General features: G+C 32.4%; 1 protein-coding gene across 1 annotated transcript in view; it reads right to left on the bottom strand.

Annotated features, from left to right (window-relative positions):
- The window catches only part of LOC113514271 (BTB/POZ domain-containing protein KCTD9), a 69,953-nt gene that overhangs the window by 1,788 nt on the left and 43,372 nt on the right, over positions 1-24,793 (bottom strand). Inside the window, exons 2-6 of the mRNA XM_052896840.1 lie at positions 2,965-3,506; positions 2,222-2,421; positions 1,232-1,367; positions 560-634; positions 192-310 (exon numbers count right to left, since the gene is read on the bottom strand). Of these exons, the coding sequence (XP_052752800.1) occupies positions 192-310; positions 560-634; positions 1,232-1,367; positions 2,222-2,421; positions 2,965-3,506 (1,072 nt within the window). The remainder of the gene's footprint in view (positions 1-191; positions 311-559; positions 635-1,231; positions 1,368-2,221; positions 2,422-2,964; positions 3,507-24,793) is intronic.

Here is a 24,793-nt window from a genome sequence, read left to right as displayed (position 1 = left end):
CAGGCAACGCGTATTTGACACACCTGGTGTTGAAGGCGTCTATAGGCTAAAGTGACCGTTTACAATCAAACATGTTGTATGCTCATTTACTACCAAAAAATTAAATACTATTAGAAAATAATTTACATAGATGTAAGGTGTAACAGATAATATGAAGAGTGTATTTTTATAATTGTCAGAGTAATTAATACCTCCAAATCAGCTCCAGCAAGCACAGCAGCTCTGAGATCACAATTTTGAAGGTTGGCATTCTTCAGTGTTGCCACCCTTAAATTAACACCTGCCATGTTGCTACCTTCCAGATTTGCGCCTATAAAAGCAAAATTTTGAAAAAACATGTATCTTATAGGAATAAAAAAATTACATAATGTAATTATCACTTATTTGGTGATAAAAAAGTCAAAATGAAATAAGTATGAAATCAAGACAATAGTAAACATCATCGTTAAAATAATTGATTATGATTAGTGAAAATATTACACAACATAAAAAAAAATTACATATAAATTCATCATTGAAAATAGTGAAAGTGGCCTAAGTTTGGCCTATTAATAAATACCTTTTAAATTCACACCTTCCATGACAGCTCTAGATCCTAGAGGATCCTCCATATTACAACCTTTGAGATTGGCACCTGTAATAAGGTTAAAATAGAAAAATGTACATTTTAAGATACACTTCATATCATGAAAGGTATCATGAGCGAAACAGTATACTGTGTTATGTCCATGATACATGATTCATATCTATAGGCGACAGTTACGACTTTCCATCAGGTGGCATAAAAACAACTTATTGCATAAACAATTCTGATTAATAATAATTCAAGAGACAATAATAATTATTAATTTCAGAGAGCATATTTTCGCCCCCGTATGTTGGATTTTAATATGCTTGGTGTGTATGTTGACAGCTACCCACATAACAAATATCTAAACTACCCACCTCATTACGAATAACAGCCATAAGCATATTGATTATTTTTTTTTAATCATTGTCAATTCAGCCATTCATTTTTAATTTCTAAATGTAAGCTTTCCTTATATAATATTGCAACATAATGTTGTATGAGTTTTAACAAAATAAAAAGTAATCTATAGCATTTAGGGATAATATACCTTTCTAACAGTGAAAAAATTTTGAAAGTCGGATCAGTAGTACAAAAAATTATCACGAATATCAAAACCCACAAATATAGACATTTATAATATTAGTATAGATTATTTCTAACCTTCCATATTAGCACACAAGGCCTTCACTCCAGGCAACTGTGCTCCTTCCAAGTTGGCATGGGATAGATCTGCTCGTTCCAGGCAGCAGTGAGAGAGGTTGGCTCCATTAAGATTACATCGGGATAAGCAAGCATACTGAAAACAAATCAATTATATTTATGCAAAAAATGAGCAAGTCACAATTAATAATTCAAGACTTTAAATCCACCTGAATTTGTCTGTCTTATCAACATTTCCAGTAAATTTTGTATTTTATCATAAGAATTATGCAAGCTCCAACTTTAGAGATAGGACAGTTTTTATACTGTTGTATATCAATAATTCAATGTGTCAGTGTTTTTCTAGAACCACCCTCATTGTCATAACTTTTTATGGGAAAAGCTATTATTACGTAGGGTACTAACACATAGCCTATCTTCAGTGGGGGGAAAGGGATTGTTAGTAGTTAAGTAATGGAGACTGAGAATCCCATTGCTAGCAATATACCCAACCAGGTCGACCTCCTTGCAGTTCCCCCTGGAAACTATCATGGTTAATTCCTGATGAACTCATCATGATGGGCTAACTGGCCTGTTTTCATTCTCATCTATCACCCTTCACTGGTGCTCCGCCATCGTATCCTATTAGTGCAGGTGGGGTTACCATTCCATTTTCACCCAAAAAAAACCTATCATTAGTTGTAATACACCATTCATAATAAAAAAAACCATGACTAATTTGTGTTATTCTTTATTTGATATATAACATATACCAATAAGAAAAAAATTATCTGGTTGGAGGCAATGTATTATTTACTTTCCCAACTATATATAGTTTTGAAATGTAATAAAAAGTTTATAAACAAGTTTATTTAAAAATATTAACTGTAATTTCTTTTTGTAATTTTCTCTTTAAATAATAAGATTTTTATCTGTGATACACAATTCTACCTCAGAATTAGATTGTTAATTTGAATCTATGAGTTTATCTTTTTATATAAGAGTCAATACCTTGAAGTTAATATGTCTTAAATCCAACTTGTTCAGGTCAGCTCCTTGTAAATTGACACCTTGGAATCGCAGTTCGGCAGCTGTAGGTGTAATTATTAACGCACGAACTACATCCATTCTGGTCAATGCTTGTTTGTTGCCTTTTAAACTTTTATATACTTCAATGATTTGCTTCAATTGTGGTATCATGGACTCAATGCCTGAAAATTTGTATTAAAGGTTTATATATATATTAATATTTGTAGAATTATACATGTGGACAGAACTTATACGAATTAACCAATAAAACATACAAATATAGGTTTTATTAGATTAATCCAACATGGTATTAAAGGGCATAAAAATTATTATCACAACAATTAAACTATGACTACGCTCAAATTAAAATATTGATTTGTTCTTGAAACAATTAAAATATATTATATAAGACAAGCACAAATATTTAGATGCACTAATAATATAAATATATAATGCATATTATTTAACTGTAGGTAAAAAGTAATAAATAACAAATATGTTTATAAAGATATTAGTACTTTCAAATAACTGGACAGATTTGAACAGAATTTGATATACAAATTACATACACATTGATTATTAATAAATACATAGATTGATATACATATTTTGGATTACTAATAAAGAGTATTTTTAGCCTGTTCTTAGCTGAAGTTACTAGAATAAAAATTATTTTCATTTATTTATCTTAATACAGGCAAGTAACAATGTACAGTTAATCATACCATAAAATATAGCTTCTGCCAGGACCCCCTTGGGATTTATATGCTTGTCCAAAATCACTTCACCATGCCTGAGATAGTTTAATATAGGCTCAAAATATTTAGGATTCCTGTCTATTAAGTACGCGCCTGACGTGTCTGTAGCACTGGGATTCATTAAGTACATATCGTTGTCGTCTGCGAACATTCTAGCAAGCATCGAATGCGGTTCTTTGGCTAGAAGTGTAGATCGAGAAGTCATAAAGTGTTTCCCACCGACGTTCAGGGTTATCCAGTCAGAAACAGTTTTCCCGCTGTTACTATCTTTGACACCCAAATTTGAAATTGACTCCGCGACAAAATCACAGCTTTGGGAATGTTTACTTTGTAATGATAAGAAGATTTTATCATCATCTTTAATTACCCGTGTATCGAGGATCTCACAACCGTTGGACGAAAACAATTTTATCTCCTCTCTTGGTATATCAAAATGTAATGAAACTTCGTTTAAAAAATCTGACGAATTGTCCACCATCATAACCTTTCCGTCCTCTTCATCTTTGTTTCTGTAAATGTAGGCGCGTCTCATTACGTGTATTTTATAAAATTGTATTATAATTAAATTTTGTGCAATAAAATTTTTCGCCAAAATAACCTATAAATTAATGTAGATAGAATTTGACAGTTTGAAACTAAACCACTGACTGAAGTGAACAAATAATCAAAGAGTATATAACCAAGGCATAAGAGAACGCACTTCATACAAGCTATGTAAACCGACTTGGTCAGGAATATTTCACCAAAATACACAAAAATCCTCTTTTTTTTCATTATATTGGCCAGCTTGATGTTCAAAATGGAAACGAATAGGGTTCTAATTATACTATAGTTTGATGGTAGAAACACAAATCATGTGATAAAAGAAATATATACATTTTATGTCAAATTACATGAACAATAATAATAACAATAACAAAACAATAACAATAATTACAACAATAAAACAAAAGATAACTTTCTTGAATATTATTATTATAGGTATTTATTATTTTACACAATATTCCTTGAGATCTCAATTTCACAATATTATTGATAATTATTGATAGAAAACACAAGTTTCAACACTTCCCGTAATATCTTGTCAATTTCTAGAGTAAACTTCATAAAAGAGTCAATATTAATTATATATAGTCGTAATTTTCAAGTCAGAATAAAAGAAATATGTAATACAAAACTAAAACTGTTCCACAAATAATTTAGATGACAAACATTTGCATCATATTTGATAGTATTTTTATCAGTTAAGTTAGCATTATTGTAATTTCATCATTTAACTAAACGTTGGCATGATATTTCCTGACCAAATCCGTACATTAAAAGCTAGTATGGAAGTTAGATACGCAAAGCTGCAATTAATCATTACATTATTTCAGAGATGGCATTACTCTTGTATTAACAAAAGTGGAAAAGGAGTCTATGCTAGAAATATCAACACACTAAAATAAATGAATATTCGTAGGATTGTATAATTAAATAATATGCCTTTATTTTAAATTTTGATATCTTTAGACATCATAAATATGTAGCTGTTTTATAGATCAAAATTTTAAAATTCATGGAACTAGCTATAAAGCTAAAATGTTTCAACAATATCTATAAAGATATTGTTGAAACTTTTTTGTTCAAATAAATGAAATAAAAACGAACCAAATCCGTAGATTTGAAATCCGTAGAAAGTTGGCCTTTTTATTCTATAATAATCAACGCATCAACAAAATTAAAAATCAACATCAGACAATATCGATTAATAATTCTTATAATATTATTATTACCATTGGGTATGTGTGCGTGTTATAATAGTATAACTATGAAAGTTAATGCATTTAAAAATATATGATAAATAGAGTTCGTATTTTTTATTGTGAAGATATAAATAACATTAATTTTACTAAAGTAATAAATAAGTTTTCGAATTATCGCATATAAAAGACAATTATTTTATTTAGATATAAAATAACATCAGTCGTAAGTTTAATTAGCCAGTAACAGAAAGGTAAACATAGTTTTATTTAGTGGGTAGTGAATATACTATAAAATCTAATACTACCTTCACCTAAAAACATGGAATTACAAAAACTTTGACCTTCACCACCTACGTCTCTAACACAGACTAGAGAGACTATGTCTAGTTTTAAAAATAAATTCCAAAAAAAGAGTGTGAAGTTAAAAAAATATTTATTATTACATTATAGTTATTATTAATTCATATCTACCTCTTTATATATACCTAATACGTAATGTCGTATTTATATGAAGAAAAATAGATGTAGGCGCGATTCCGAGGCGCTTTCGTTTGCTTGGGTACCTGACCCATTCGTGTTTCAACCTTAAAGCAGTTATCTTTGTATGGCTGTGTTTCGGTTTGAAGGGTGGGATATGGCGTGAATTTACAGGGTACAGAGGAATAACACCTGAGTCCTCAGGAATGGCAACGCATGGGGGGTATCATGGGCGAAACAGTATACTCTGTTATGTCCATGGTACTGCTCATGTCAGCTTGTTTTCCATTCTAAGTTGTATAAAAAAAAATTTGGTAGTTTAGCGAAATTACTGTTATGAGCCATCACAAACTTCAAATCTATTAAAAATTTAATTTATATTGGTCTTTAGAATAAAAATTTCGATATGATATCAAATGGAAATAAATTTTAATTTTAGAGATAATTTTAAAGAAATGTCTCTCAGATTCCAGTATGTAATCATTATAAATAAAAAAAAAGCAAGCGAGTTGCGAATAATATATTTTGTTTTTATATTGAACAAAGAATAAGGGAATCTTTGATACTGGAATTTTAGTGCTCAATTGAGAACGCTTTAATGTATGAAACATTAAAATGTACTTATAACAAGTGACTATGATCTTATACGCCATAAGGTATAGAATCCAACGGGCTACTGCAATATTGACTTTAGGTGAACATCTTACCATACATTTTCTAATTTAGAAAAGATCAAAAGATAACTAAAGCGAACTTTATGACGGCCATCTGCGAAATGATGAACGATCAATTTACTTAATAGTTACTACCTGTTTATGGAATTGTCGATATACACACGTAATCCAACAGAATTTAATCTTGATCCTAGGCCACAGTTTAAAATGTGTACATATAAATCTTACTAATAAACTGGATTTACACATAATTATTTTGTCGTATTTCAACAAAATTTTTCTAAGTCTCAGAAATGTTTAATGGTAAAACCTTACCCTAAAAATTGAATTAAAAAAAATAAAAATGGAACTGATTAACATAATCAGTTCCATTTCAATCTGTAGCTAAAATGATTATTAATTTATGTACCCACAACATGACCCAATTGTATTTTAATAACAATAATAATTTAATATGCACAGATCATTAATGAAACATCCACACGTATTTTATTTGATATAATTTCAACATTTAAAATCAGTTGTGCTGGATATATTATTTCCTCGTGATTTTTTTCGGGAAATGTAATATGAAAGGGACATCGACAGAAATAGCTCTATATAACATGAACCCAATATAATCTTGTTGCGACTGGATACAAAAATAGCTTTACGAGTTTTTAATTGAACAGAAGTGGGGTAGATAAACAAATTTGCATGTGGCAGTATATTGGCAGCATTTTCAATAATTTGAGCATAATTTTAACGATGGGTTCTTTCTATACTTAAATGCTTTATTCAGATAAGGCCTTATTTAGAAAAAATAAATATTAACAATTCATGTAGGCACTGAATGTAATGCATGATTTTATAGTTAAATCTTGAAAGTATCAAGAGGTAATAAACAAACAATTGAATTTAATTTTAATAAGTATTAACACAGTCTAAAGAAAGAAGGGCACGTCTAAATAGTGTAACATGTCACGATTTGTCATTTATTCGGGACATGTTAAAGGCGTTGGTATACTGTTTGGTTTTATACTGGGATACCAGTAATTATAACAATGGAGTAAAAATACAATATTCTATCTGTTTTTCATTCTCTCCTCTGGGAAAATAACATCTGAGAGATGATAGGTGAGGATGAAAGCAGGTCAGTTAGGCCTTCGTAAAGTATTCCAGAGAGAGAGAACTACGATAGTTTCCAGAGAGAACTACGTGAAGGTCGACCTGATACGATACATTGCTTGCAATGGGGCTGTTAAACCCCACTACTAACAATCCCTTTCTTCTTATGAATTATATTCCTTTGCATAATCTACCGATGTAATGTAATGTAATGTAAATTGGACTCTCTTTTCCGCACTTAGCCTCTCATTTGGGCCGTTGTGTGTATAAGTCGTGGTTGGTACAGCCAACCCAGCTCCGCTTAGAAGCACAGAAGCTTCTTGGGAGCTTCACAGGTCTCACGGAGCTACCTCACCGTTCCGAGGATTTTAAACGTTGATGGGACAGCTTCACATTCCAGGATTACGTGAGTACTCTACAATCTACCGATGTAAATGTACTAGTTTATTAATATTATGCCCTCTGCGCGAGAAGCCTATTAAACACGACGGGTTAACTGAACCTACTGACCAGTGTGGTAAAATATAGGTTACATCCTCAACTTATAAGGAAACTTAAACAATAGAAAGTTTACGTAAAAATGTTTAGATATTTACATTTTTTTAATGGATGAAAATAAATACTTTTGCTGCGTCTGTACTGTAACTAGGCATTGGCGGGGCGTTAATGATGGATGAGACTTGAGTTGGCCTATCGTGACGAATTCAATAGGAATTAACCACTATGATTTGTAGAGGGTGATAGAGCGTGTCATTCTTTGATACTAATAATCCTCCCCTTACCCCAAATGTTTAGATATTGAAACAGTTAGTAGTTTTCTGTAATTTATAAATGCGTCCCACGGCTTTGATGGGTAAAAATGGTATGGTAACCCCGCCTGCGCTAACGGGATATGCTGGCGGAGCACCAGTGAAGGGTGATAGATGAAAATGAAAACAGGCCAGTTAGCCCATCATGATGAATTTATAAGGAATTAACCATAATAGTTTCCAAGAAGAATCGTGAGGAGGTCGACCTGGTTGGGTATATTGCTAGCAATAGGATTCTTAGTCTCCATTACTAACAATCCCTTTCTCCCCGCGTCCCACGGCTTTGTTCGCAATGTGTTAGTCTAGTATATGATCGGTCTTGTATACCAAACTCCATTCCAATGGTTTAAAGTAAACAAATTGCCGTGTGGTCTCAGCATAGAATGGGCCACTCCTTCCTTTTCCGTGGGTGTCATAAGAGGCGACTAAGGGAATTTAATGGTCGAGGGGTGTGCAGCAATGTCCCTCTTAAAACATCACCAGAGCCTAACTGCGGTTTCCAACCCACCTGCCAAGTGGCAACTACGGCCAAAACCCCCATTATGGAGGAGACCTATATTCTGCAGTGGACATTTAACGGCTGATACGATGATGATGATGATGAAAGTAAACAAATATACAAACTTCTTTACAACCTTTTACATTTGTAATAGTAAGTAGGATAATTTAATTTACTTGGTGCTTTTAAAGAAGTGCCAGTAACCATAAAATTGAGAAGAAAGAGAAGGGATTGTTAGTAATGAGGATTATTAATATCATTGCTAGAAATATACCCTAGTAGATCGACCTCCTCGCGGTTGCCCTAGAATCCAACATGATAAATTTATTGTAGAATTCGTCGCGCCCTGACTGGTGCTCCACCAGCGTACGAGGTCTGTCCGGAAAGTTCGTATAAAAGTGTTCTGGAATGCGAGAAAGAGGAGTGGGGAGGCCAGGTAAGCGCAGGACCCGTTCCTTATGTCCCTAACAATGCTTCAGTTCTGGTCTGACCGCCGTGCGGTGCGAACTGGCTTGTCACGCCATCTGTGAAGTTACCTCTTAACGAAACCCCGTCGGCATGGAGCCCGCTTCCGTTGAAGAGCAGCGCGTCGTAATCAAGTTTCTCTCGAAACTCGGCAAGAATGGCCGTGAAATTTTTGCCGATCTCAGAACAGTTTATGGGGATGATGCTGTGAAGGAACCAACCGTACACAAGTGGCTAAAAAGATTCAGAGAGGGCCGAGAAAGCGTTCAAGATGACCCACGTTCAGGACGTCCTTCCACTTCACATTCCGACGAAAACGTGGAAAGAATTCGAACTTGTGTTAATGGGGACCGTCGTTTAACGGTCAGACAGGTGGCTGAAGAGCTTAATTTGGGCAAAACCGTGGTCCACGAAATTCTAAGAAACGAACTTCAAATGAAAAAAATTTGCGCCAAGATCGTTCCGTGAGTTTTTGAGTAAAAATTCCATTACGGTGACCGAACACCCCCCTATTCGCCGGATTTGGCCCCGTGTGACTTCTTCTTGTTCCCAAAAACCAAATTGGTACTTCGGGGGCGGCATTTGGGGGACATAAATGAGATAAAAAAAGCTACGACGGGGCAGCTGAGAAACCTACAACCAGAGGACTTTCAAGGAGCCTTCTCACAGTGGAAACGGCGTTGGCACAAGTGCATTATGTCACAGGGGGAGTACTTTGAAGGGGATAAAATTGATTTACCTGAATAATTGTAAAATAAAATTTTTAAAAAACTTTTATACGTACTTTCCGGACAAACCTCGTATACCAATAGCGCGGGCGGGGTCACCATTCCATCATCATCCGTAGAAAAACCCCAAAAAACTGCACAATTTCGACACTTTTTAAACGGGTCGTAAAACTAAGAGATAATTGTCAGGTTAGTATGATGCTTTTGATGTTTATCAAGACATCCCTTTAAAATAACACTAATCATTTGATAAGAAAACATGTCTATTTGAATAAAGATGATTTGAATTTGATTTCACACTGAGAGTAATATGTATATCCCTATCCGATGAGCAGCAACTTAGTTTACATTTCTCGGAGAAAAGAGTCACTCTTACGCACATATATTTCACGGAACGGATTGGCTTAAGTTCACTGGGTCCGAAGATATTAACTCATGACACACGGGAAGAACTCCCTGTTTTATTTATAAAATCAGTGTCCAGTCACTACTCGCATTCGCGGACGTCTATCGTGTGTATTTATATGCGTTAGTAAAACGAAAAACTCTGTGAATGTAACGCCGGCGCTTCGTTTTGTTAACCTATCTATTTACTGTGATATAAGCGGACAATGGCTGCAACCGACGTACCCCCGAGTTATCCTCCTCCTCCGCCACCAAAGCGGTTTTCAAGACCGAAGATAACTCTTCAAATCCCTGATACCCCGGTAGCGAGTACCCCAAGAAGTGCGCCGCCTGGTACGCCAATATATATCGGTCCAACTAAGTACCGTGTTAGACCTTTAAATACAGCAGGTTCACGGATTGCCGATCCACATGGCAACCCCCAATTGAATCCGTTCTTTCAACACATGTATCATAATAAGGCCTCAGACTTCATGTTCAAGCAATTCGAAGGGTTCAAAGACTTTACAATGAACACAGCGAAGAGTGGACTGAGTGCTGGCGAAAAGTCGGCATTTTGGTTCGTTAATAAGTTACGGACGCTATCAAAGAAGTGGTTTACTCATTGCTTTTTGTCCGTGTGTTTGTTGTTATACAGTGTTATGGGTGCAGCTATGTTCATGGCTCTGGAAGGTGAGTATTCATTTTATTTTCTTTATTATAATAATTATTTTTTGGATACGAAAATGAACAACCCCGTAAAAATGTAACGGTTACTTATTAAATTGTACAACTTATAGGTGTTAGTTATTCAAATTAAATAACTGCTCTTGATAATTTCAGATACTAATAATTTTATGAACATTTTATGTCTACAAACTCTTTGCGAATTAACATATAATTTATAAATAAAACGAGTTAAATGATGACATTTTTTTTGGACTAGGTATTTTCCTTCTTCTTCGACGTAGTTAAGATGGTGGTGGTGAAGATAGTTTTACAATTTTAAACGAAAGTATTTACTAATTGTAACTACAAATTTATTAGTATAGATAAATTTAACAATAGAAACAACTGTAAAGTGAGGATTTGAAACTTAGTTCCGGTGTTAAACATAAACTCAAGTCTACAAATGTTTGCTAGTTATATAGAATTTCAAACAAGGATACGGAAATAATTCCTAGCATCGCACCACACTGCAGTTCTCTGAAGTTGTACCAATGGGAATTACAAACAAACTTGGTCCAAGTTTCCAATGGTTTACATATATTATATTAGTGTAATTATTGAAGTTTGACACGAACTTAATATTGGGGGTTACTACTGAAATTGCTCACTAAATAATGGTATTCGCATAATGTGCGTAAATAAATGTCACATTTGTTTCCCATTGGGGTAGACAGAGAGAATAGATCGGGATATTTGGCCTCATTAGAAGAAAACAGTGGTACCTACCTTACATACTTATTTTTATTTGGTCCTTTATGGGTATAGCAACTATTTGGATATAATTTAAGATTGTGTTCCATAAAAAAGGACTTCATTTGTAACGAAATTAGTTATTTTGATTTAAAAATTAAACTACTGTACCGATTTTGATAAAATTTCTAAGGGACCAATTTGTAAGTATATTCTTTCAGATAAAAAGTTAATTTGTCCTAATCGATTTATAACTGGGGTTCTTCAAAACGGGGTAAAGACGTTTCTTCAGGGTCGGCAACGCACGTGTAATACTCTACGGTATTGCAGGCGTTCATAGGCTACGGTAACCGCTTACCATTAGGTGGGCCTTATGCTTATTCGCCACCTCAGTGGTATAAAAAAAACTGACGGAGTTATGAGGTAACAAACATAAGAAATACAACCCATTTGAGAACATCTTCTTTTTGAAGTTGGTTGAAAAGCACATGACTTAATAAAGGTTATGGCTTAAAAAAACTACTTCAATTGTGACAAAACCGATTTTATTAAAATTACTATGAGAATAATCTGTAAGTGTATCCTTTCAGATAAAAAGGAATGTTCCAAATCAGCTTAGAACTGACGTACATATTAGGTAATAAATATAAAAAAATACAACCGAATTGAGAAGCTTCTTCTCTTTGAAGTCGGTTGAACATATGTTATTTTGTTTCGTAATTTTGTTTGTCTAAGTTGGTTATTATCGATCTACATTCTTTACTTATTCAAATTATATTAAAATATTTGTTCACCATCTTATTTCTTCAATTCATCCGTTTAAACGCATAATTATGCAGTAGGTACAAGTAGATACAGATACATACGTAAAAAAGTATTTCTTAGTATATTTTGTGTATATATACCTAAAGATATACAGAATTTAGCCTATAAATAAACCTTTTTTATCTCTATACTGTGGTGGGGTGGGGTATTAATTCTTCTCATTGCCTCACCTTTCGGTGGTTGCGGGTTCGATCCCTGTATAATAAAAACGTTTATATGCATGAGTATTTCTGTTTGTATTGATTTGCGTATTTTTAGTTTGTCTACTAAAAAAAGTATTTAAGTATGTTTATTAGTATTTTTTTAGTATTCATAGTCCAAGCTCTTATTAGTTTGAGAGTAGATGCCGCTGTGTGATATGCACAGGGTTGTACTCGTATAGACGAATAAATTTAGACTGCGACTTCATATTAGTGGATTTTGGAAATTGTAAAAAACTTTACATTAGATTTTAAGTCCGACCTTAAGGAACATCACTGAAAAGTTCATCTAATTTGGTTTTGTAGTAGTAGTATTACAAACAAATGTGCAGACATATGAAAATAAAAATTTTTTTAGCTTCTATTGCTCTCATGAAAACCCCTCGTATTATAAAAATAAATATCTCTTGCGTACAGACGTTGTCTAGTTACATTTTTGTGTGTATATAGATTAGGAAAATTAAAAGTTTTTAGTGAACATTTGTGATCGTGGAAAGGTATTGCAGTCATGTCGTAAAGTTGAGAATGTTGAAACAAACCAAGTTTATTGTCTGTGCTGTAGTGTACTGTGTACATGGCAAGTCAATAAAATTAAAATACGAGCACTTGCTTTAGGTATCTGTAGTTTTATTAAATGTATACAATTATTATTATTCGTTATTTATTTATTCTTTATTACACAGTAAAACTTTATAGAAGTAGCAAGTTAAATGCAATATGATATTTTCTACAGGCTAACCATTAGGTAGAAACAGAAAGCGAATTAAGGGCATGCATGTATGTATGTATGTATATATATTAAAATAACGATGAACATTATGGTGTTTATACCGTTTGTCAAATATTTATGAATGTCAATAACACATTGTAAATTTTGATATGAACTTTGAATGTCAAACAATCTGACTACCATATTGGACAATGTTAACAGTCGCCTATCGATATAAACAGTTTCGTGAACATCAGAGATTATATTGGGACATCTTTGGTTTGAATTGATTGAATGTTTTGATTTGTTATTAATTTCATTTAGATAATATTTCTATGATAATTTCAAGAAAACATTATTATCTTTTTATTAAGTTCTATTAAAGTAGATTATAGTAAAATATGAAAAAATATTTTTAATTGTAATTTTTTTTATGCACTTTAGAATCGCATAATGCGTCCCACCTGATGGAATGTAGTAACCGTCACCTATAGATATGAGCAGTATCATCGACATAACAGAGTATACTGTTTCGCCCATGAAACGTCCCATACGTTGCCATTCCTGAGGACTAAGGTATTATTCCTCTGTATCCTGTAAATTCACTGCCATATCCCACCATTCAAACCGAAACATAGCCATGAAAACATAACTGGTTCACGGTAGAAATACGAATGGGACAGAGGTGCCCAAGCAAACGACTTTTGTATAAAGTCTCCCTCTGGTAAATTAATCTAAGTATCTATAAAATGATACCGTAGTTTTGTCTGCAAATATTTTTAGATACATTACTCTGTTTGTGGAACATAATTGTTTTAACCGTGACAAAATTTCAATGATGTAATACACAGCTATCAATGTGAGATCAATGTCTCATTAAGTATAAATTTAGTTCAGTTTATAGCTAGTTACAGCCCGCGACATCGTTTTCGTAAAAATTTATTATGGGAAGATGTGGTCTACTGGACTGTAGTTGAGGTGACGATAAACTATGTAGTTTGTTTCAAACAATTTAATAGAAATTAATAAAAATACATATAAAAACAATAATTAGTTCATCCAAAAGACAGTCTACTAATGTCTATAACATGTACAAATTAAAAATCTACTAATTGTTTTAATATTATTAATTACATTTTCAGAGTATTTTAACAGAATTTGGTTGGCTTTTTATTAAGTTATATTGAAAAATACTATTAAATGTAGGTATATGTGACTAGCGATCTTGTATAAATAGATTTATAAATATGGAGATAGTAAGTCTGTATGAAATGGAGCATTTAATGTTATTTTGTTTCTAGTTTCTATTTTACATGAAAAGCAAGCGCGACGTCTGTATTAGGTTATAAAATAGGTATTTAAATGAACTACGAATAGTTAGTTATCTTGCAGAAAATAATTTTAAACAAATAACCTATAAGATAATAAGACTTTATTCCCTATTATTATTACAATAAAAGTAACTTCAATAGGAACAAAATTAGAATGGGAGAAGTTAAACCCATCCATTAAAAATTTAATCATCAAAATCATTTTAGATTTGACGAAGATATCGTGTTATATACACGTAAAAAACAAAACAAACAGAAAAGACAAGTCTTCTTTTTTGAATATACCTATTATAAAAAAGAAAATTAGTATATATTTTACGATAAGAGATAATGATACACAGGAGCAAATCTGCGTGAACTACCTATATTAATCTACCTATATCTCTATAAGATAGATCTGCATATAGTTTATTTTAAACTTTCGCGTTGTTTACACATAATATTTTAAATACACAATCGGGATTTAACGCGATGAAACAGCTTATACAGGTAAATAATACCTACATACCTGCTCCTTTACGTGGTGGTACGATCTACGTCGAAACGTCGGCAATAAAGAAGCAGGTATGTAGGTACTATTATATTTACTTGTAAAAGATTTTTCATCGCGTCAAGCCCCGATTGTGTATTTAAAAGGTCTGCGTCTAGATCTAATAATAGAAAGTCCGAATAAAAAAGATTCATAAACATAAAACGTACATTAAATATGAACTCCGGACCTGATAATAGGTAGTCGTGATCTTAACAAAGTTTAATTTGTAACTTAAGCTATTACATTTTAATATTTAAAAGTTTTAATGTTCCGCCCCTAGCGGAGTAAAGTTGAACGATTCAGTGTGTTAACAGCTTCCAACCGAACTTTGAAGGGTGTTATTAAAATGAAATTAGAAAATTATTTTTTACCGCCTTCCAATAAGAGGAGTTCTATATTTATCTATCTATATTTTTTGTGCGTATATTACGTAATTATGTCACCAATTATTATTTGATTATAATATTTTTTTTTACATTCAATATAGTTTATGTTTTCGTGTTGATCTTTCATTAATTTTATCAATGTAAAACGATCCAGAATATTTTTTTGTTTTTTACGGAGCAAAAAGTGCTTATTAGAGTTTCATACGATAAAACCGTAAAAAGGGAAAACTGTCTCCGTCTATATATCAAGATTTTTTTCCAAATGGCAAAAGTTACCTATCTGAAATTTATGTTTACCGGAGGGAGTCGGTATAAAGTTACTTTTGGCTCGCATATATCCAAATTTTTTATGCAACTTGCTTTTTTGTCATTTCCAGTTTTTTTTCATAATGAATATAAATAAAATTGTTTGTTATCGTTTGTGCTATTGAAACCAATATTTATTATTGAAACAAATAATGTAATCATATTAGCGGGGTAGGTACCTGTGATGAATGATATGTAAGCATGATGTCAGGTCAGTTGGCCTATCGGCATTGTGACGAAATCATGATGGGGAGGTTGATCTGATAAGATATATAGATAATTTACAGGGTACAGAGGAATAACACCTGAGTCCTCAGGAATGGTAACGCATGGGGGGTATCATGGGCGAAACAGTATACTCGTATTCTGTTATGTCCACGGTACTGCTCATGTCTATAGGCGACGGTTACCACTTTCCATCAGGTGGGCCGTCAGCTTGTTTGTTATTCTAAGTTCTATAAAAAAATTATAAACTTTTATTGATTTATGTTGAAGTAGACTATGAATGGATCTAGCGCGAATTTATAACACGATTCATTATTTGTATTCTATTTTAGGTAATCAAATGCAATGAAAAGGAACGAATAAATGACAGACAATTAATAATTGTAACAAACATCTTGAATCCCTGTTCATTTTGGGAAGCAACGTTGTTTTTCATTATTCCTAAGTAGATATTTTTAATTAATGAGATTTATTACGTCAAATTAACTTTGACTTAGTACACTTTGTTAGATGACTAAGTATTTAATAAACTGTACTTTGTCAGTTAATAGCTTCGCAGCAGGCTACTTCCGTCACCAATTCACTGACAGTCTCGTTATGAATATTTATTTTCAGCCACCTTCAAAGGGAAATTGGAGTGTATGCCTAATTTTATTTATTTATTTTACTTTATTATACACCCTAATAATAAATACATACATAATATTAGAAACCAAACACAAAAAGGAGATTTTTTTTCAATTTATTTCGGTAAACTAACAATGACAAAATATTTTTTGAGTTTTGTCATCAACACCGTTTACCATAGTTTCAATTCAAATATAATATAAATAGCTTGAACAAACAAGAACAGTGAAAAATTATGCGAGTCTTTTAGAGATTAGTTTTTTAAAAGCGTTATATGAATTCACAAGTCTTTTAACTTTGATACCGATTTATTTTAGTGAACTCAATGTGGAAAAAAGCATCAATATCAACGGATGGAACGGTGTACAATATTGTGAAAAACCAAATTATACCAAAAAAAAAAGTAAATAATAATACATCATATTAATTAATGAAATATAACACACTAATATAATAAAAGTAACAAAAATGTCTATACTAAAGTGATAATTTACGTTATCTAGAAGTATCTATTTATACAAATCACGCGAACGAAATTGCGGGTAGAAGCAAATAATATTACAAATATAAAAATAAGTTTGTTACTATTTAACTAGATCAATCATTACAATATACTGTTTAAGAGATTCTTCTAAAGAAATACAAGTCATTTACAAGACAAAATTTTTACGATTAAGTACATTGTAAATGTTGGCAGGGAGGGGGGAGAGATAGATTGTTAGTAATACGGACTACCAATCCCATAGCAATATATCCTATATGTTTTTTTTATACGACTTAGAATGGCAAACAAGCTGACGGCCCACCTGATGAAAGTGGTAACCGTCGCTTATAGACATGAGCAGTACCATGGACATAACAGAGTATACTGTTTCGCCCATGATACCCCTCATGCGTTGCCATTCCTGAGGACTAGGGTGTTATCCCTCTGTACACTGTAAATTCACGCCATATCCCACCCCTCAAACCGAAACGCAGCCATGCAAACACAACTGCTTCACGGTAGAAACACAAATGGGACAGAGGTACCCAAGCAATCGACTTTTGTACAAAGTCTCCCTCTGGTTCTATTTTAAAAGGTTCAAAGTGCAAACAAATTAAAAACAATATTTGAATAAACAATACATGTACTATTTTGAATGAAAAAGGAATTAGCCAACTTTTTATCCTGTTAAATCACATAATGGCTCGGTCACATGTACTTTTTTGCAAATACCAAACTGAAATTGAAGATTCATTAAAGTTTTACTTTCTTGATAATATGTAATGTCTATGGTATTATATTAGTTAATTTTAAACTTTCGCGTTGTTTACACATATTTTACATACACTATCGACGTGGTGTAATCTATTTCACGTCGGCAATATAGAAGCAAGTACAAAATGTACGAGTAGGTATTATTTTTCTGTAAAATTTATCATCGCGTTAAGTCCCGATAGTGTATTTAAAATATGGTATTATATTGTCGACAGTCAGGATAAAATTAAGAGAAATTGTCAAAGTATTCTTTTTATTAGTTTCTATTAATAATGTATTTTTAATGCTTAATAATAGAGAGAAAATAGCAGCAGTAGAAAAACGACCTACACATCGCATAATGAACAACGTTTCGAATGAAATAAAATACTAATGATCTGTTTCGCCCTTCGTTTTATTTTTAAGAGAAATATGATTATGGCCCCTTCACACCTACCTCCATCCTTTGATGATTCGTTATTAATAATAATTTTTAAAAGAAGTTGAAATTAGTCATCACGATTTTTGAGCGTGTGAACGTAGTCGTAGGAGTTATGTAGTCAGGGGCCGTTATATAAATTACAAAGTTTTTTAAATGTGTATGTAATAAGGGTAAGTGAAGTATATTTAAATATTAAACACATTTCAAATAGATGATATAGTTTTTTTTATGTAACTTGTAACAACGGCAACCAAGCTGATGGTCCATTTATTTATAGGTGATAGTTACCATAAAAAGTGGATATAAGAATATGAGAAGCAAAATGGATGTCACAGAATATATTGTGATCTTCATGGTATCCTTCAAGCGTTACTATTTCTAAAGATTATAGTGCTATGCCTCTGTATTCTCTACTTTAATTGTCATATTCTATCTTCAAACCGAAATACAACAATACGAGGTATTCAAGCAGACGATTTTTCTACAAAGCGTTCTTCTAATGGATGAAAAATCTCGCTATGACCGATGGAGTAACAGACACTTCATGTTACCTTTATAAGATATAACCCAAAAATTATTAGCAGTAACTATAAAAATTTGCTTTGTTTATATTGTATAATTTTTATGGATTAGACTTAAATATACTCTGAGGATTGTTTCTAGTTGGATTTAAATGAAAGGAAAAAGGCACGCGTCTTTTTTGAAAGTTATGCAATTTCAAGAAATCAAATGCTCTTTGATACATTTGAATATCGATATTCTGGACGGAATAGTTTGTATAACATTATGCAGATTAATTTATTTTTTAGTACTGATACTTCTATAAGGTTGCGTAGATTCATTTTTCACTTTTGTCAGTGATGACTTTTGTCTGCGGATGAAATATCCTTCGATTCTGCAGGCCATTAGAACTAGTGAATTTATTACTAATAAAAATTAAGATACTACGCTTTAATGCTTTGTGAGCTCAGTGGAGGCGTTGTCAGAAATTGTTATTATAGAGAATTGCTGTCAATCATTCGGACATGTCTTGGAATGTCTGGCACATAGTCTAGCCTTCACGTAAACTAGCTAGTTACAATGCCAATATTTTGAAAAGGATTTTTTGCATAATAATATTTTCAATTTCGAGCTCACCACAAATATGATGTATAAAATAAAACAGTGTTTAATAAAAACCTATACAATTGATTACATCTTGTTGAGTCAGTGTATTAACACTAATGCATGCCTAGATAATGACGGACCGGCATAAACGTAGCGGGTAGGCCGTGCATATTAATACAGTGAAGCAGTCACCATACTACCCTGCAAATTTTTTATATTCATCGCGCAGTTGAGACGCCCTCTGTGTGACACTATACTAGTACAATGCTGTCTTATTGTTGCTCTGTAAATTTTATTATAATATATCTATTTATTGCATTGCAGGGAGTCAGTACATGCAGGTGGCTCAGGACTGTTCTTTATGGTAGTCTATGGGGGAGGTTTATGTCAGCAGTGAACGGATAATGGCTGAAATGACGAAATAATGTATTCGAGTATTCTGACACTTCCCTATGGTTAACTGGGAGAGAATGCTTTTAGCGTTAAGTCCGCCATGTACACATATTTGTACTAATGAATAAATAAATAAATAAATGATGATATCTATTTAAGTAAAATTAAAACCGATAAATATATTAAAAACTATAACTGGCAAATATATATGGCAACGCATGGGGGGTATCATGGGTGAAACAGTATACTTTGTTATGTCCATGGTACTGCTCATGCCTATAGGCGACGGTTACCACTTTCCATCAGGTGGGCCGTCAGCTTGTCTGCCATTCTAAGTCGTATAAAAAAAAACATATAGGATATATTGCTATGGGATTGGTAGTCCGTATTACTAACAATCCATCTCCTTTCCACCCCTGCCGACATTTACAATGTACTTAATCCTAAAAATTTTGTCGTGTAAATAACCTGTATTTCTTTAGAAGAATGACTTAAACCGTATATTGTCAATTATATTTTTTGTTATTTCTGTCTACGGTCGACTGGTACGACACTGTATGGAGTTCAGTCCGCTATACACTATCTAAGTGTATTAAAGTTTAATAAATGATTAAATAAATTGTCAATTCTAAGAATAAATCGATATGACTACAATTACTTTAACGCGAACAAATTATGGTTTTCAATTTCCTTTGAGTAATAGCCCAGGTATCTATTACATCACGACGAGTTGGTTATTTTTGTTCGTGACTGTAAATTGTTTACTTCATTCTTGTCGCTGGAATATGTCGCGAAATATGCGTTAAGTTTTATTTTTAGATGTCTGTAACTTTCTCACTTTGTCATACGTTTCGGCGGAAGCATCGCTGGGTTCTTCTAAGCAACTCCTTATATCGACGTGAACATATCCTCAGCCCTGAAAAATGACATGATAACTGCTATAGTTTTAATATTATGCCATATTTATAAACTATATTCCTTAATAATTTTGTCACCGTTAATATATTACGTACCTCTTCTATTCTATTCATCATCATATCAGTCGTTAACTGTTCGCTGCTGAACATGGGCCTCCTTCTATTGGAGAGTTTTGCCAGTAGTTTTTTTTTTTTTTGATGGGTGAAAATGGAATAGTACCGCCTGCGCTAACGGGATACGCTGGCGGAGCACCAGTGAAGGGTGATCGATGAGAATGAAAACAGGCCAGTTAGCCTATCATGATGAATTCATCAGGAATTAACCATGATAGTTTCCAGGGGGTACCGCGAGGAGGTCGACCTGTTTGGGTATATTGCTAGCAATGGGATTCTCAGTCTCCATTACTAACAATCCCTTTCCCCCCTTTTGCCAGTAGTTGCCACAGTTGACAGGCGGGTTAGCAACTGCGGTTAGACTTTGGAGACGCTTTCAAATGAACTCTGTTGCGCATTAGTCTCGCCAAGCCTAGATCTTTAAGTTTACTTAGTCGCCTCTTACGACACTCACGGAAAAAAGGGTGACCCATTCTATACAAAGACCACATGGCAATTTCGACACACGGCCTTTTCTGTTGTTATTTAAAAATTTAAATAATACAACTGTAGGTACCTGTACATGTTTTTTATTAGTTAATTATAAAATTCTTTCAATTTTATAACATCGATATTCCATATAACTGATATGATAAATATTTTTACAATATATTCCGATTCAATTCATTAGTGGAATAATAATTTTAAATGCAATATCCACTTTATATTCGTAAAAGAAGATAAAAATATAATAGAAAAAGGTGAAAATAAAGTAAATATTATTTAATATGCAGAATAAAATTGTTGTGGTAAAAGTTGAACAATTCAATATTTTATATATTTTCATTGAAACTTATTTTATAAAAAATAAAATCGAAAGATAAGTAGTGAGTGACGTAGTAGTAGTTCATATCACTGTTAGAATAAAATAATAGAATATAAGGATTATTTCCTTTTATATGATATTTCACTCAGGCATGGAGATCTACGTTGACATTTCCAACACAATTTTCGAACCCAATGAAAATATATTTTCAATAATTTTTTTTGCAATATGCTTATGATATATGTCAATGATATCTAAATTTATTTCTTTGACAGACATAAGGACAGGCTTGTATATACTATTTTTCTTCAAAAATAAAACTTTACTAAAATTAAAATTTCATTCTTTTAACATTGGTAAACAAAGTTAGACGGAAATAAGTATGACTGCGCTCGTATTTTATGTTTTTTTCAGCAATTCCAAAAAAGAGACTTCAAAAGTAGGAAAATCTGTTTATTTGTGTATTAAGTGGCTATATATTTTTTTAAATCTATTGAGTTTAGGAATGAAGCTTCGGTTTTTTTGTGGAGCAAAATGTACTTGTTATACTCTTTTATCCAGTTGATTCCCTTTTATCTCTCTATATATATCAAAGTCAATTACATTTCATTTAATACTAGCCGTCTTCTGCAAGTTTGCCCACGCGAAACAGTATATAAAGTATTCCATGTTTTAAGTTACAATAAAACCTATCTGTTTACTGAACGTTCAAATACGTTCATCCGTTTAAGCGTAATTAAGTAACAAACATTCAAACATCCTTTCAAAATTTCACATATATAATATTAGTAGGATGAAGTATTGAGTCTCACCTAATTTGTGAAATGTTGATGACTCAGAAATGTGATTACGGATGCAACATCTGTGGCCTACACCGATAGTCATATAAATTTTGCGGATGCACCAAATTTCAATAGACATTTGGCAAGCAGTCAGCGCCGGCGCCACTGTTTTGACGTGATTCATTAGCCGACTTTGAAAAGAGAGAAGTTACTAACGTAATATCTAAAGTGAAATTATTTGAGTCATTGATGTCATATTCTAAAATTAATCTGTGACACCATTTGTGTAATTAGTGGAACTAATTAATGCACTTTCAGCTATTAGGTACCAACCAATTCATCAAACGTATACCTACATAGACAAAGAAATATTAAAATTCGTCTTTTTATATATTCTATGGAAATTTTCAAATTAAGAAACTATTTATATATTTTCGCAAATCTTGCATTTTTGATAAAAGGTCTCCTTCAGACAAAAAATCTATGTTATGTTCTTAAGTTACCAAAGTGAAATTTATATGAAGCAATATAACATATTCTTACTATTATTATATATAAATGTGACTCTTAGTTTGTCAACGAGTCATGCGTACGAAGTCGCAACTAAAAGCTAGTGTAAATAAAATATTTATTCGGTAATTTAATTACTTAGACTGCTAGGTACTTAGTTTAAGCTCTGCGATAGCGAGACAGTTTGTCAGTCACGATATGTTAAGGTTTACCTATAGATATTAGATAAAATACGTGATAGGTTTAGTGAACTCTCCATAATTCTATTGTTGGTTTTTAAAATGTCATCTCCACCACAGACGGCGAATAGAATTTTGGCGCGAATCCAGTAGGCTCAGTCACGCTAACCGTCACGTGTATTTATTTGGGTTTACACTGAGATGAGGAATTTTAACATGATATATGTCAACGTCATGTGTCGCGTCATTTGTCTAGTCATCTGGTAGTTTGAAAACTACTTTTAAGAAACAATCTAAGAGAAGCCCACGTGAATAAATTGCCAAACTTAAATAGACGAATCTGGTGCACGGGAAGAAAGATAATCGGGAAGAGATAAAAGAAAAAGATAACGTACAGAATTTTAAATCAAGTGATTAAGGAAACAAAGCACAAAATACCAGTGTAAAAACAAAGAAAACTCAATGCGGAGTTTTCAAGATAGCATGGTGATAGGAAGCTATATCTTTTTTTATGGAAAGGTACTTATGTCCAGAAGTAAAGGAATAAATAATATGGCTTCTTATTATGGTTAAATTAATTAGGCATTTAATTAAAACAAGTCTTGCATTATTGTCAATTAAATTCAAAGTCCAAAAAAAGTAGTAATCATTCCCTACAGACGTGAATAATATCATGGATATTACCGAATACATTATGCCATCTATGTAACCCTTCATAAACCATGCCACAACTATGTATGTCTATTTTGCGAAATATTCCTGCGATGCGTGCATCGTATCGCGTGAACAGCCTACAAAGTAGTAGAACATCATTTATTAAATACCCTATAGATAGTAATAATCTCTCTATATCGATTCTTCTGCCGAATTAGTAAATATATACCTGGTATATAAATAAATCATTCTAGTAGGTGTTAAATATTATTCCAGTTGGAAAATATTTATAAATCCTCAGTGGTTTACATCTGCCAACGAATGTTTTTTTTTTCTCTAAAAATAAAAAAAAGAACAAATTTATTTTAATATAGTTCAAAATAAACCATTAAGTATACTAAAAGAACGAGTGACATTAAGTATTAATATAGCAAATGACTACGAATTCTAAGAAACTGAGTCATCTTATGTGAATATAAGATCTGAAGGAAAATATATTTATAATTTCAAAAATATTTATTGTCTTATGTAAGTTTACGCAGATGCTCCAATATTGTTTGAATAATAACTAAATATTAGAATTATAATATATAAATACTAAACAGTACTGATTGTTATTTGCTTAGAGATAAATATTATCCTGTATTTAATATCTCGGTAATAACTAACGTTCTATAATCTTACAATATCATTTAGGCATATAGAGAGATGACCTAGGTACACCTCTGAGATAAGAACTGGGACTAAAATTTAATTACTTTTGATTCAAATACGTTGCAAATTTACAAGTATTCGATGACTGACTATTTAGTAGACTGACTGACTAATAATATTAATATTTAAATTATAATTTTAATGATATTAGCATAGTGTAAGAAACAATCAGTGGTCCAACGCTTTTGACCACTTCTCGCAAATGATTACAATATAATTCGGGACGCGTTGTTGTTTAGATGTATCCGTTGGACGACTGGTAGGAAAGGGTTCTTTAGACTGGAATATTAGTATTTCTAAAAGTAAGACATTAATAATAATAATAAAAATTACCCCAATAAGCTGGTCCTCAAGCTAATATATGTACTTTGTGTTATTGGAAACTAGGCAGAAATCAGAAACAGAACAATTCAGAAAAGTTTATTTCCAAAATCGAACCGAATGATTATTAATATTAATTATATAGGGCCTTTTATAAACATACTGTATTTATA

This window comes from Galleria mellonella, unplaced genomic scaffold (genome assembly GCF_026898425.1).
Source record: "Galleria mellonella isolate WM207_F2 unplaced genomic scaffold, CSIRO_AGI_GalMel_v1 utg35, whole genome shotgun sequence".
Lineage (NCBI taxonomy): Eukaryota > Metazoa > Arthropoda > Insecta > Lepidoptera > Pyralidae > Galleria > Galleria mellonella.
The sequence above is the reverse complement of the archived record's forward strand: the minus strand, read 5'-3'. Positions and strand labels throughout refer to the sequence as shown.